Raw genomic sequence first — 12,913 nt, forward strand, 5'->3', positions numbered from 1 at the left:
CGGATCATCCGAATGTAGAGTTTGAAGCCATGTTGGACAGAACAGGTTATCACGTGAACCAAGACGAGCGCTCACTCTATGCCCCGTCTTGGGGAACACGGTACCCTGGGGACATGACCATGGGTTCACCTCCATGGGTACACCTCCTCCTCCGCAGACACATGTCGCATCCTCTCAAACAAGACAATGTACCAAGTCAAAGAACCAGCCGTCTTTTTCCATACGTTTATTTTCATATTGTGGATAATTATAAGCCAGACATGACATGCACAAAAAAAAACAAATATCAAAAACTCTCTCGGAGGAAGACAGACAATACAACGTCTGACTCCCCCTTTACTCTCTCTTTCACACTGCGATGGGCGGGTGCCGTAACGGGAGGGGGGGGCCGGTGAGAGGGGGGCATGAAAGGGTGAAATGGTGAAAGGTTAGAGGTACAGTCCCTCCGGTGTGCCCTCCTGTTTCTTGTAAAGGACGTTCTCTTTTGACTTCTTGAAGTCCTCGTTGGTGACCTTCATTCGGCGCTCTCGCAGTGCCATCAGGCCTGCCTCTGTGCAGATGGCCTAGAAGACGAGAGGACAACAGATGGAAAACCATGAGAGACATCAGCATTGCTGTCGGGGCAGAAACCTATCTAATCGACATACTCCAACTTTGTGTTTTTCATAAATTAACGGCCCTACTTGTTCATACTACATTGTCACAAAAGCATCAAAGGTAGCAGATGCGCAAGCTCGAAGCACGGCGCAAAGCTTGTAGATCTGAATTTGAATGCTGAAAAGTAACAGTTTTGGACATAATGAGGTTTCCACCTGACCGAGACGTTATTTAACTTCCCACTCTGTTGCGATTTAATTTGGTCCAACGTCTCCATTCCCTGCTAAATCCCTTTGGGTAAAACAGAGGCAATCGAATACGCCAAGAGAAAATGGCCTTGTATGGACTACAAAGTGGTTGCTACCTATTTGACATATGATCTTTTTTTTGGCACAGAGAAAGCTGTTTAAAGCACCCTCATTATTTTTCTATTCCAACTAATATGAGTGCCATTTAACGTTAAGTGGGCCACACAGGTGCCACATGATGCTGCTAAAGGCATTTTCAAAGTGCCATTGTGAAAGACCCCACAAGAGGGCAGCAGAGTAAGGCAAATAAGTGGGGTTCCACAATGTTGGCTTACACCTACACAACTCAGCAAATGACCTCAGCACTGGGATACCTTAAGACAGTGGTACTCAAAGTGGGGTCCAGGGGCCCCCAGGAGTCCTTGTGGGGGTCCCCAGCAAAATGTGTTAATACAGCATCACAATCATTTTAACGGCTTTATCCATTTATATGCTGGATATTAAAAAGAAATCTGATATTCAAGCTCACAGCTGCCACTTTGTGCCACGTTGCGACTGCAAAAGTGTTCAAATCTTCTCTTCTGCGGGCCCCCGGCACAAAACATTTTCAGATGGGGGTCTACAGCCAAAATCAATTGTGGGGTCTTTGACACACTAACACTGCCTTAAGAAACCTAGACCGTGGTGCTTCTCAAAATTATTACAAGTTAAAGCAGTCTTTTTTTTGTCCCGCACCTTAATATCTGCCCCTGATAGGTCGTCCTTTGCCAGGATGAGGTCATCAAGGGTGACATCGTCAGCTACTGTCATGCGGCTGGTGTGGATCTGGAAGATCCTCCTTTTGGTCTTCTCGTCAGGCAAGGGGAACTCAATCTTACGGTCGATTCTCCCTGTAGGAGAGGTCAGTGCATGGGGTCAGAGGTTAGTGCATGAGTCGACAGTGAGCATATGAATTATCAAAAGGAGCTAGTGAAATGGGACCTGGTCTGATGAGGGCTGGGTCCAGGGTCTCTATTCGGTTGGTGGCCATGATGACCTTGACGTCTCCCCGCGAGTCAAAGCCGTCCAGCTGATTGAGAAGCTCTAGCATGGTCCTCTGGATCTCTCTCTCACCACCAGAGTTGGAGTCATACCTACACCAGACACACACGGACAGAACAAAGTCAGCCTGGCCTCAACACAGCCCAACATACAGTATCTTATCTCTCCAATGTGAAGCATAGCTTTTGTTTCTGTGCTCTAAACCGTTATTAGTTGCCCCTGGCAACTGCCTGCCCAGTCTCTTTCTTGCCTCTGCAGAGAGTGGCCCTTGAAATGAAGGGCAACCAAACTTAAGTAGGCAAAGAGGACACGCCAGAATTAGACTCCTGAACTGGACATGTTCTCTGTTGTTAGCAGAGTTTGCAGCAAACGCGTTACATTTGCACAATGCATGAATTATGAAAAAGGTAAAGTCACGATTACCGCCCTCGGTCCGGTTCCACTGTGGGAGTAGTGGAATCTAAAGTTAAATCAAATGTCAAATGCAATAACTATGACCTATGTCTGCTAATGTATTCAGGGAGCAATGTTTTCCCTTGAGAAAACAAAAAAGGACCCTGTCTTGTCCAGGCAGATGATGTTATGGATTTGCAATTCTCCAAATGAGCTGAAATTGTCCTGCCATTTTTCACTGTTTGCGCATAAATAAGCAGACAGTGATCAATTCCTGTAATTTGACACAGTAATCCTCCTGGTAAAGGTTTTCGTTAACAAAAACAATGAACATCCTGGTATTTCTATGTGTTGGTAGCGGTTATACACACTGATGTTCGTCATAGCACCAGCCAGACTGCATAAATATGGCTCCCTACAGTGTGTGGTCACCTTTAGACAAGCATCAAATCAAACTCCTAAACACCGTCCGAGGCATCTCCTCATGACACATGACACCTTGCTCTGATGTTCATAGGCTCTCTCTCTCTCTCTCATGGGTACCTTTTAGTCCCGATGGCATCTATCTCATCAATGAAAACGATGGAAGGGGCATGTTCCTCTGCCACCCTGAACAACTCTCGCACCAACTTGGGTCCATCTCCGAGGTATTTCTGGATCAGTTCTGAGCCCACCACCCGAAGGAAGGTGGCTGATGTCTGGTTGGCTACCGCCTTGGCTAGCAGGGTCTTACCTGGAACAAAGGGAGCAAACAAAAACATCATCAGTAGCTGGCATTTTACCACTTTAATGTCTGTCTGCGAGTGTACCACATAGTAAGCAGATCCAACTGAGACCCCATGCGTTTGGATCAATCAAACAGTGCTCTTATGTAGAGTTTTGTGGAACGTTCTGCTTTCCCCTTGCAGCATATTGCACTTCAAAAAAGGTCCCACATGAATGGATGGAATTTACCAATGCAGTGTAATGCAAGTTTATACAGACAGGAAGCACTGGAGAATTCAAAGGTTAGACTACATACAATTCCTGTACTACATATTCATAAAATTAACGGTACATCTCCTTTTCCGTCCCTTACACACATCAACTACCCCAGAGGTTTGGGAGGCTGACCAGAAATGGTTACTGATAGAGCTCGTCGTACTTTCCGGGGAAAGTACACATTTCCTGATAACGTACACTGGTTAGGGTACACCGCATTGGCCTAGAACATTATTTTTGAGAAGATTAGTACATGAAAGATCCAGCATTCTCAATCTAAAGAAGGATAGTCTACACAAGAGTATATGAGTGGAGCGAGTGACCAGAATTTGACTGGAGAAGAGAGGATTTTCAAAAAGGTCAGAGTGACAGCCACCCAGACACAGAAAAAAACACTAAATGCAACAAGAGAGCTCGATGAATGTTCACTGTCTCATCAGATCCCACATGTAATGCTGAACAGACTGATTGCTGTCATTAAACACTTGCTTTGCGTGTCCTTTTAGGGCGAGAGAGAGAGAGTGAGGAGAGATATACAGAGAAAGAAAGGAAACTTGATTGTCGTTTGCATCATCGTTGCTGTCGTTAGTTACAGCTTTTGTTTGGAGCAGAACGTGGGGGGTGTTCTACATCCACGTGTGGGGTTTCCTATACCTTCCATATGAATGGAATCAGTGCATGCACATGTAAAAATGGCCTGTATTCATTCATAGCACTCACCTGTGCCAGGTGGACCATATAGGATGACACCCTTTGGGGGCTTTATGCCCATTTCCTCATAATACTCTGGGTGTGTAAGAGGCAGCTCCACTGACTCCTACCAACACAAAAGAAAAGACAACATACATTAGTTTATTTTAGGCTGGGCGGAGCCAATGGGCGTTATGTTCAGGCTGGAATGAAGCACACGTGTGTACCTTTATCTCCTGGATCTGAGCATCCAGTCCTCCGATGTCGGCGTAGGTTTCTTGGGGGGCCTTCTCAACTTTCATCACTGTCACCAGGGGGTCTGTATCGTCCATCAGCACCCCGATCACAGCATGTACCTACGGGGTGGCGACAATCACAGCAACTGTCGTTATCAAAACATTCTTTTTGAAGAATAAATAAATGAAATAAACTCGTCTGCAATCATGGATATTTTAAGACCATGGCTATTTTGACCAGAATGGAACAGCGGTAAGGATGTTCTTTCCAAAATGGTGAGTGTGCATAGAACCCATCGCCCGGCCCGTTACCTTGTGGTTTAGCAGTACGGAGCAGCCAGGCTCCAGCAGGTCTTTATCCACAAAGGACAGGATGCTGACGTAGTGCTCCGAGCCCACAGACGTAGACACTATGGCGTGGTTGTCGTCGATGATTTCCTCCAGAGTGCCTACGGACATGGGGGTTCCCCGCAGGTCATCAACCTTGGATCTCTCCTCCTGAAAGAAACAAAAATAATGGATGATATTAGACTATCCCCTCTAATGCAGGTGAAATTGCGACCAATCTTTGAAATTGGACAATGGGGGCAATAATTGGTGTAATTCTGAGCCGGCTGAATCAGCAACAGTCCGCTAGTCAACACTGAACAGCCTTCCTGGGTAGGTACCCTCACAGAAACATGCAGTAATTGCCTGCCGTCTCGCCTGAACAATAACAATTGATCTCTGATCGCAGCAATAAGGCCTAACAAAATAATACTTTGGTTTCCGGTTGCCGACAGACTATTAGATGATTTTATTGGAATTTGGTGGAGAGGAAAAAAAGAAAGTCAGAATGCGACCGAGTCTGACCAAAAACGTCTTTGATCACAAAAATTCTCTTTGGTGAGATCACGTCGGACATAGGTGTTTATTTAATCCGATGTTCCGATGTTTATACAGAAGGGGGGAAAGTATTTACTAGTGGTGGGGGGGGGAAATCGATTAGTCAATTAATAGAGATGCCATCATGGGCGATAATTCATCGATGCACAAATGTCAAACATCGATTATAGGGAGGGGAAGAGAAAAAAGATGACAGAAAGGGAACATTTTGGATTGTATGCGGTTGAGGGGACACGAGAACTCGATAAAACTCGCCTGTGAAATGTGGCCGACATGGGACGATGTAGTGTGGCTCCAAAGTGCTAACATGGCCCGGAATCCGTCGCTCCCCACGACCGAATGTGAACGTAAATCCTTTGCAATAAAAGTACCGATGGACTTCGTAATTCTAGTCGCCTTTTCTGAGTGCATGGGCAGCTGTCCGTGTGTTCGGGATCGGGATGGCTGTCTTGACTGCATCTCTGGATGTCAGTAGGCAATATGGTATTGTAAACGTTGTGAGTTGTATCGAGTTCCCGTGTCCCCTCAACATCATAGAATCCAAAATGTTGCCATACACACTGTGTGCAAACAAACAGAAAGGTGCCACATAATAGTCCCAATAACTACCCCAAAGCTTCCTTAATGACACTTCAGTAACTGAAAATTAAATCCCTGAATAAGGAAACAAAGAAAAGCACCTTTTTTGTCCTAACAAAGAATAAAGGCAATTTGACAGAGTGCTGCTGACCTCAACCGAAATCCTGCCCATGTATTTCTATGACATGACATCTTATGTCATTAATATATATTTATTGTATGCTTGTACAAACTCTTTTTTATTTATTTAAGAAAGCTGCTTATTGCTGTTCTGTATAGAGCGTCGCAGTCGCTCCCCCTTTCAGAACGACGAGTGGCCCAGGAAATGAAATGCAATGCATTTCTCCCATAGGATTTTCTTTAAGTATTTATTTAAAGACGGTTACGCCGCGGACAAAGCCAACTTGGATCGTGACAAATCATGACAATGAACACAATATTTTGGGCCTATCAAATCATTAGAAAGAAGAAAATAAAGGCAGGAGACAACACTATTTGTTTTGTTTTTCTTCTTATAAATTATTTAGTCGACTCAGAAGCAAAGAATTGAGTTAAAAACGTGCACTGTGAAAGAATATATATATATATTCATAATCATACATTTTAGTCATAATAGCTTTGTTTTAATTTAGTTTTTGTCAGTGAAAAAAGGTAGTTGACGAATATTTTCGACAAAAACAACACTGCTTGAGTCCATGAGTCTGACCTCCTGCTTCTCCTCCAGGGGTTTCATCTGCTCCTGGTTCCTGTGTGTGTGTGTGTGAGAGACCAGTTTAAATAACTCTGACCTCCTGCTTCTCCTCCAGGGGTTTCATCTGCTCCTGGTTCCTCTGTGTGTGTGTGTGTGAGAGACCAGTTTAAATAACTCTCACCTCCTGCTTCTCCTCCAGGGGTTTCATCTGCTCCTGGTTCCTCTATGTGTGTGTGACCAGTTTAAATAACGTTCTGACCTCCTGCTTCTCCTCCTGGTTCCCGTGTGTGTGACGTGACCAGTTTAAATAACGTTCTGACCTCCTGCTTCTCCTCCAGGGGTTTCATCTGCTCCTGGTTCCTCTGTGTGTGTGTGTGTGTGTGTGTGAACAGTTTAAATAACGTTCTGACCTCCTGCTTCTCCTCCAGGGGTTTCATCTGCTCCTGGTTCCTGATGAACTCCTCCTCCATCAACAGGTAGTCCTTGATGCGCTCCTGCTTCAGCAGCTTCAGACGGCACTGAGTGTGAGGCGTAACTGAGACACAGACACAGACACACACACACACACACACACACACAAGTTTATCAATCACTTCAACTGTGTGTTAACTCATGTAGGGCTAGGACTGCAACTATCGATTATTTTTTGGGGTGCATGATTATGAAATTATATGACAGATCCGATTCCGATATTATACAGAGGACCACAATGGAAACAAGCCTAGGCCCCATAGGGGCTTGGCCAAAAGTGTTAATAAAGTAATCAATCAAAAAATATACTTTTTTCCCTGAATGAGAAGAGTATAAAATTAAATGTAGAATTTAGCCATTGACGGTCACATTATTATTGCATCATCAATATCTGTGCTTACATTTTCACCTATAATGACATCCCCAAAATAGGGAAAGATTATGAATAGATTATTTGATTGTCACTTGATCTGATTAATTCATACATCTTCTCCATACCTAATGGGAGCTTGCTGGCAGCGTCCGGTCCCTTGGTCTTCTTCTTCTTCTTGCCAACTCTGGTAGGAATGGGAGGTTCGTACTTCTTCTTCTTGTCCTGTCCAGGTGAAGACAGGGGTCAGAATAGGGGTCGAAAAAAGAAAATGAAAGAAAAAACCATATAAATAACCCATTAAAACTAGGAAAGCACCCATTTAGGAAATTTGACAACTTTTGAAAGTGTGAGAACTATTGATTTAGAAGGCATTTGTAGAATCGGCCTCACTGGGTCTTACTGGGTGAAATACAATTAAATTGCAATGTGTCCTGCTCCACTCACTTCCCTACTACAACCTCAATATATGACATGTCATATCTAGACACTTTCCTTACACAGCTCCTTTAATTAACAAAGGTATGCTCACTATGCTGTGCACCAAAGCGTTTGTAATGGTAGTTATAGTGATTACATGGCGACAATAACAGTCCATAAAGCCATGCAAGATGGTCACCAAAACAGGCTTTGACAATATTAGCCAGAAGAAGCTGTGTCATTCTCCTCACCTTGTCATCCTTCTTGCCACCTCCTGGACCGTGACCTCCACTCTGACTTTGACCCTGAAAAACACATTATATTAGACATATCATCTACCAATTCACAATTGTCAGTATTTAATTGCCCCGTTATGTTTTGATTGCTGTCATGCTAACAACTGCCAAGCTAACTGAGATTCATAATAGCATACATCATTACGAAGATCACGGGTAACAGCTTCCAATTAGGATCATAAATGAATGTGATCAAATTAAAAAAGGGATGTGAATGATTTAACGTATTAATTGGAGGTTCTTTCAAACGGGACAGTCATCATGATGACTACTGTTAGCAACGAGCTAACGTCGGCAAGCTCGAAAACACTTTTTCATTCTGTGGTTAATTCGCGTCTGGGACAATCATTATTTCCCCCGAAGCGGTCCAAAAACACAGAATGCGTCGTTGTGAGTACAACGCGCGATGTCATGTGAGCAGAATCCGTGTTAATTTTTTATTCCAAAATATGAACCATAAGGGAAAGAAAATGCTTGCTCACTTACCATTGTTGCTTGTCGCTCTAGAATGACGTCAAGTCAGAAAGTAAGGGTCGCTCTGTGGGACAAACCCATACGCACGTACTAGACGCAGGTCAAACAAGTTAACAACCAGTGGTTTTCAACCTTTTTCATATAGGTCCATTAATTATTTATTCGGCATTTAAGCCACGGACCACCACGAGACTTGTCTTATTACTAGCCTCTCAGCCTATCAGAAGAAAAACTTTTAATATTTTGTTGTCGTTGGAAAAGATTTCCACAATTGTCCACAATTCCATGCTGTTGTTGATCATTAATCGGTACCATAAGGAGAGACAACACAACAGGCAACTTGAGTAAAGATGGAACGTTTAAAAAAAAAAACTTCTTCTAATTACGGGTCCATTTGGTTTCATTTTACGCTCTCAAGCGTTAAAGATAAGAGTCCACTTTGTTACCAACTAACAACATTAGACCTCACGTAAAGTAAGCTAGCCTATATGATGATTTAATTATGTTTTAAAAATGTAAATATTTATATAACTATGATGATATAATATTATACTTTAGATTGTATACGTTTAAAAGTTGTAAAAGAAAACTGCTTGCCTGGAAATAAGGCACTCCTATAGCTTGAATGAATAGTAATCATTTTAATTATTTGTGTTTTCTAGTGTTGGTAGGTGACTGCTGAGTGCTGACTCATCATGAGAAGGGTTTATCCAGTCATTTTTCCTCAAGCTGCAAAACCAGTCATCTGTTCTGCGTTGGACAAGCCACAATTACGGTGAGCCTAGTCAGCCCACTAAAAAAGAAAAGGAAAAAAAGGCTATAGTATCCTTCATGCACATAATAATGCCTAATAGCAATAAGTAAGCAACAGTGCTAATACATTAGAAATGGTGAAAATAATTTTGACCCTTGGTCTGTCTGTCACTCAACAGACAGCATAAATATAAATTAATTCTGAGATTTGCCAATTTAGTTATCACGCACGCACACACACATTCATATAGTCACAATGTAATACATAACGGCTGACTGTCTCTGTGGGTGCATGTTCTATGCCTCGTCATCCTATTTCTGAGTATATTGTGTATGTTGTGTTAACTTGTGTATGTGTGCGTGTGCAGCAACAAACAGAGTGTTGGCAGGCCTTTTGTTATGAAATGCTTTATCACTGCTTCAGTTCATTTCAAGTGTGATTTTGTTCTCAGCAGCAAGGTCGCCTTGCCTACTTCAACAGGCCATTTATCATTGCTATGATACAATAGTACCGTAACTGTAACTCACATGTTCATCATCAAGGTCCTTTTCAGTCAACTCAGGTTGAGCTGTTTTGAACATGTGACCTGAGTGTGCTGTTTCTGTAGGCCTAGATGTTGTGGTGGTTATTTCGGTCGGTAACTGGAACGCTGACCCCAAAACACACGACTCACACCCCCATTTTGTTTGCGGACCGCTCGCCTGAGTCTCCTCGCCCCCAGCGGTTGTAGTATCATTGTATTCGTTTTACTGATGTTACGTTTTTACTTTAGGCATAAGTTTAGGGTTAGGCATAGTTTTACTGATGTTAAGGTTAGGAAGCCTTCTGGCTCCAAAACCTTCCCATTGCAATCAGAACTGCAGACTGAATGCAATTTACAATTTAGGCCTTTATCCAGAGCGACTTACAGTAAGCAGGAACAAAAGACATGGTAATACATCAAATAGTAAAAATAGTCATCATGAATCTTACGTATGCTAAGAACCTAAGAGTGGAATATCTAAATGAACTATGCATACTGTATATACTATATAGTGCAATGTCTACATAAAATGCTATCTAAGTTACATAAGTTGAGCCTTTGCGTACGATTGCGTAAGGTCGTCGGGGCAATATCAAGTGCTACGAGCTAAGATGGAGTCTGAAGAGGTGGGTGCTCAGACTACGGTGGAAGACTGGGAGTGAGTCTGCAGTTCTGATTGCAATGGGAAGTGCATTCCATAGTTTTGGAGCCAGAAGAGGGAAGAGTTTTGGTCGTGTGGTGCGTTGTCCCGGTGCTTTTAGTGAAGGTACCTACCTCCAGGTTCGATCAGACTAGCAAGATATGGGGGTGCCATACCTTTGGTTGCTTTAAATGCCAGAATCAGAGTTTTGTACTCCTGCGACCAGGAGCCAATGGAGGGAGTGGAGAAGGGGGGTGACATGCGAGAATTTTGGCTGGTTGAAGACTAAGCGAGCTGCAGCATTTTGGATCAATTGGAGAGGCTTAAGTGCACATGCCGGTAGACCAGTAAGGACTAAGGAGGGAGTTACAATAGTCATGTTTTGACTAATTATAATTATAAAGTGTAAACCTACAGGATCAAGTGATGGCTGTAATGTGTGCTTTGAACACTTTAGGAATACCTGGTGGCGACCGTTCCGAGGTCACCGGATTTGAGAATCGAGTTTTGGAACGAGCTTTCTTGTATTTATTATATTTCAGCTGTGTTGTGTCAGTTGCTGTGCTGTGTTGTGGGCAAATTGTTTTTTTTTGTGTTGTATATCCCCCCCCCCCCACACACACACACACACACTCATGGGAAAGATTGGATTGGCAGAGACTACAATGGAAACTTTATTGTGTTTTTATCCTTGACGCTTCTCAGATGAACATGTACAATTCTTTTCTTGTATCATAAAATCAAATCAAGATTGTTCATGCAGTACATACATACAGTACATGCAACTTATCATGCAGCATAAGTGCAGATGGCCAGGTACACGCACGCACGCACGCACACACACACACACACACACACACACACACACACACACACACACACACACACACACACACACACACACACACACACACACACACACACACACACACACACACACACACACACACGTACAAACAATAATAATTGTACAAGTTATAAGTTGTGAAGCACTTACTCCCAATTGGATATTCCCCCAACTGATGTGATGTGATATTATCATAATACCAATGTCATTTCTACATTCAATACACAAAATCAACAAGACAGGGTGTACGTTGATTTATTTGGACTATGTCCTCAGTATTCTACAAGTTGTTCTTTAAGCTAGTCACATACTGTAGATTGGGAATGGATTCATTAAATGAGAAAATTACATTTTTAATAGATTATTAATTGAACATGAATAAATAAATTGCTCAGCATATGCTTTACTAACTTTATTTGCTATCTGACCCTCAATTGTGTCTTTCCAAAGAAATCACAATAATGAGATGGCTCACAGAGTTGGTATTTCTACCATTTTTGTTTAGATAAAGCAAATAATAAATTGACCCATACAAAAATATTATAGCACATTCTCTGCTGATTTATACTGTATAGGCCTCGGTAGGTACACTTATTTCTCCAGAACATGACTGTTTTCCTGGTCAGCGTGTTTACTATAAAGCTAGTTTCCTCTTGGCTATTTCCTTTTGCCTCTTGGGACTAACAGATCCACTAAAACCAGACACAGACTATCTGCAGAAAGCGACCTGGAGTAGCCTCACACTGTCAGTCAGTATGCATTCTATGCAATGACGACAGTCTGAGAAAATGCACATTGTCACCCGAAAATCAAGGGTTCCCGAACCTTTCAGGCTGCGACCTCCACAAAATAATCATATTTGAACTGGGGAGCCCCCAAAATAATCATATTTGAACTGGGGAGCCCCCAAAATAATCATATTTGAACTGGGGAGCCCCCAAAAGAATCATATTTGAACTGGGGAGCCCCCAAAATAATCATATTTGAACTGGGGACCCCCCACCCTGACAAGCACTTGGAATTGTTTGCATTACATTTAGTTTGACTCGGTTCCACAGATAAATATTGTGAAAATAGGCGAACTACAAGCTACAACCTGCATGGTAGATCGGCTATTTTAACAGTGTTTGCCTCTTTCTAATTATATATATATTTGACAATTTGGCCAATTTGGTATTAAAAAGGTCTTAAGTCGCTAAATCGTTACTTTATAAATGTGCAGATGCCCGGTATACACTTATACTGTATGTCGGTTTGTTTACTTAGTGAGAAAACAATGTTACACGTTAATCTTAAATGATCTTGGGAATGAGTTTGGGAACCACTGAATTCACCATTGTCTCTTTCTCCCTCTGTTTTGCTTCTATCTTTGACCAAACGTAGCCAGCCTGGAGCCAGCCTGGCTGTGGCTTCCTTTCACACGGACTTTTCGTGCACTTTCCTGCACTTTTGATGCATTCAGAAATAGAACAAACGCTTCCGTGGGAGCAACAAGCTAAATACTGTCAAAATAGCCAACGGCAAAGTGTGTCCCTCCATTAAAGCTACAGGCCAAGAAATAGAGGGGGTTGAAGGTCTGAAAAGATCCTGTAGTATTTACCTAGCAGCCTGGGCATTATTCCATGCTACATAGAGAGAGAGAGATGTTCAAGATGAGGGAAATAACACATCTCAAGTACCGTTAATGTTCAGAAAGCTCACATTCAGCCAAACCCTGGACTGAATTACAGTCTGCTAATGAATGTACACCTCATGTGCACTGATAGCCAAGCAGACA

The 12,913-nt window shown here is 42.6% G+C and overlaps 1 protein-coding gene across 2 annotated transcripts in view; it reads right to left on the bottom strand.

Annotated features, from left to right (window-relative positions):
- Window positions 1–214: 214 nt before the first annotated feature.
- LOC310877254 (26S proteasome regulatory subunit 4) overlaps window positions 215–12,913 on the bottom strand; it is a 204,882-nt gene continuing 192,183 nt past the window's right edge. Inside the window, exons 1-11 of one of the 2 annotated variants that reach the window (XM_083791055.1) lie at window positions 8,385–8,403; window positions 7,854–7,907; window positions 7,311–7,407; window positions 6,752–6,876; window positions 4,499–4,684; window positions 4,178–4,306; window positions 3,981–4,077; window positions 2,823–3,012; window positions 1,827–1,978; window positions 1,581–1,735; window positions 215–563 (exon numbers count right to left, since the gene is read on the bottom strand). In XM_083791055.1, coding sequence (XP_083647181.1) covers window positions 429–563; window positions 1,581–1,735; window positions 1,827–1,978; window positions 2,823–3,012; window positions 3,981–4,077; window positions 4,178–4,306; window positions 4,499–4,684; window positions 6,752–6,876; window positions 7,311–7,407; window positions 7,854–7,907; window positions 8,385–8,387 — 1,323 coding nt within the window. In that variant the 5' untranslated portion in view covers window positions 8,388–8,403 and the 3' untranslated portion in view covers window positions 215–428. Of the gene's footprint in view, window positions 564–1,580; window positions 1,736–1,826; window positions 1,979–2,822; window positions 3,013–3,980; window positions 4,078–4,177; window positions 4,307–4,498; window positions 4,685–6,751; window positions 6,877–7,310; window positions 7,408–7,853; window positions 7,909–8,384; window positions 8,404–12,913 lie in introns of those variants that run through there. The other variant, XM_083791056.1, reaches the window with a different exon arrangement.

Source organism: Protomyctophum parallelum (genome assembly GCF_964188405.1).
Source record: "Protomyctophum parallelum genome assembly, chromosome: 19".
Lineage (NCBI taxonomy): Eukaryota > Metazoa > Chordata > Actinopteri > Myctophiformes > Myctophidae > Protomyctophum > Protomyctophum parallelum.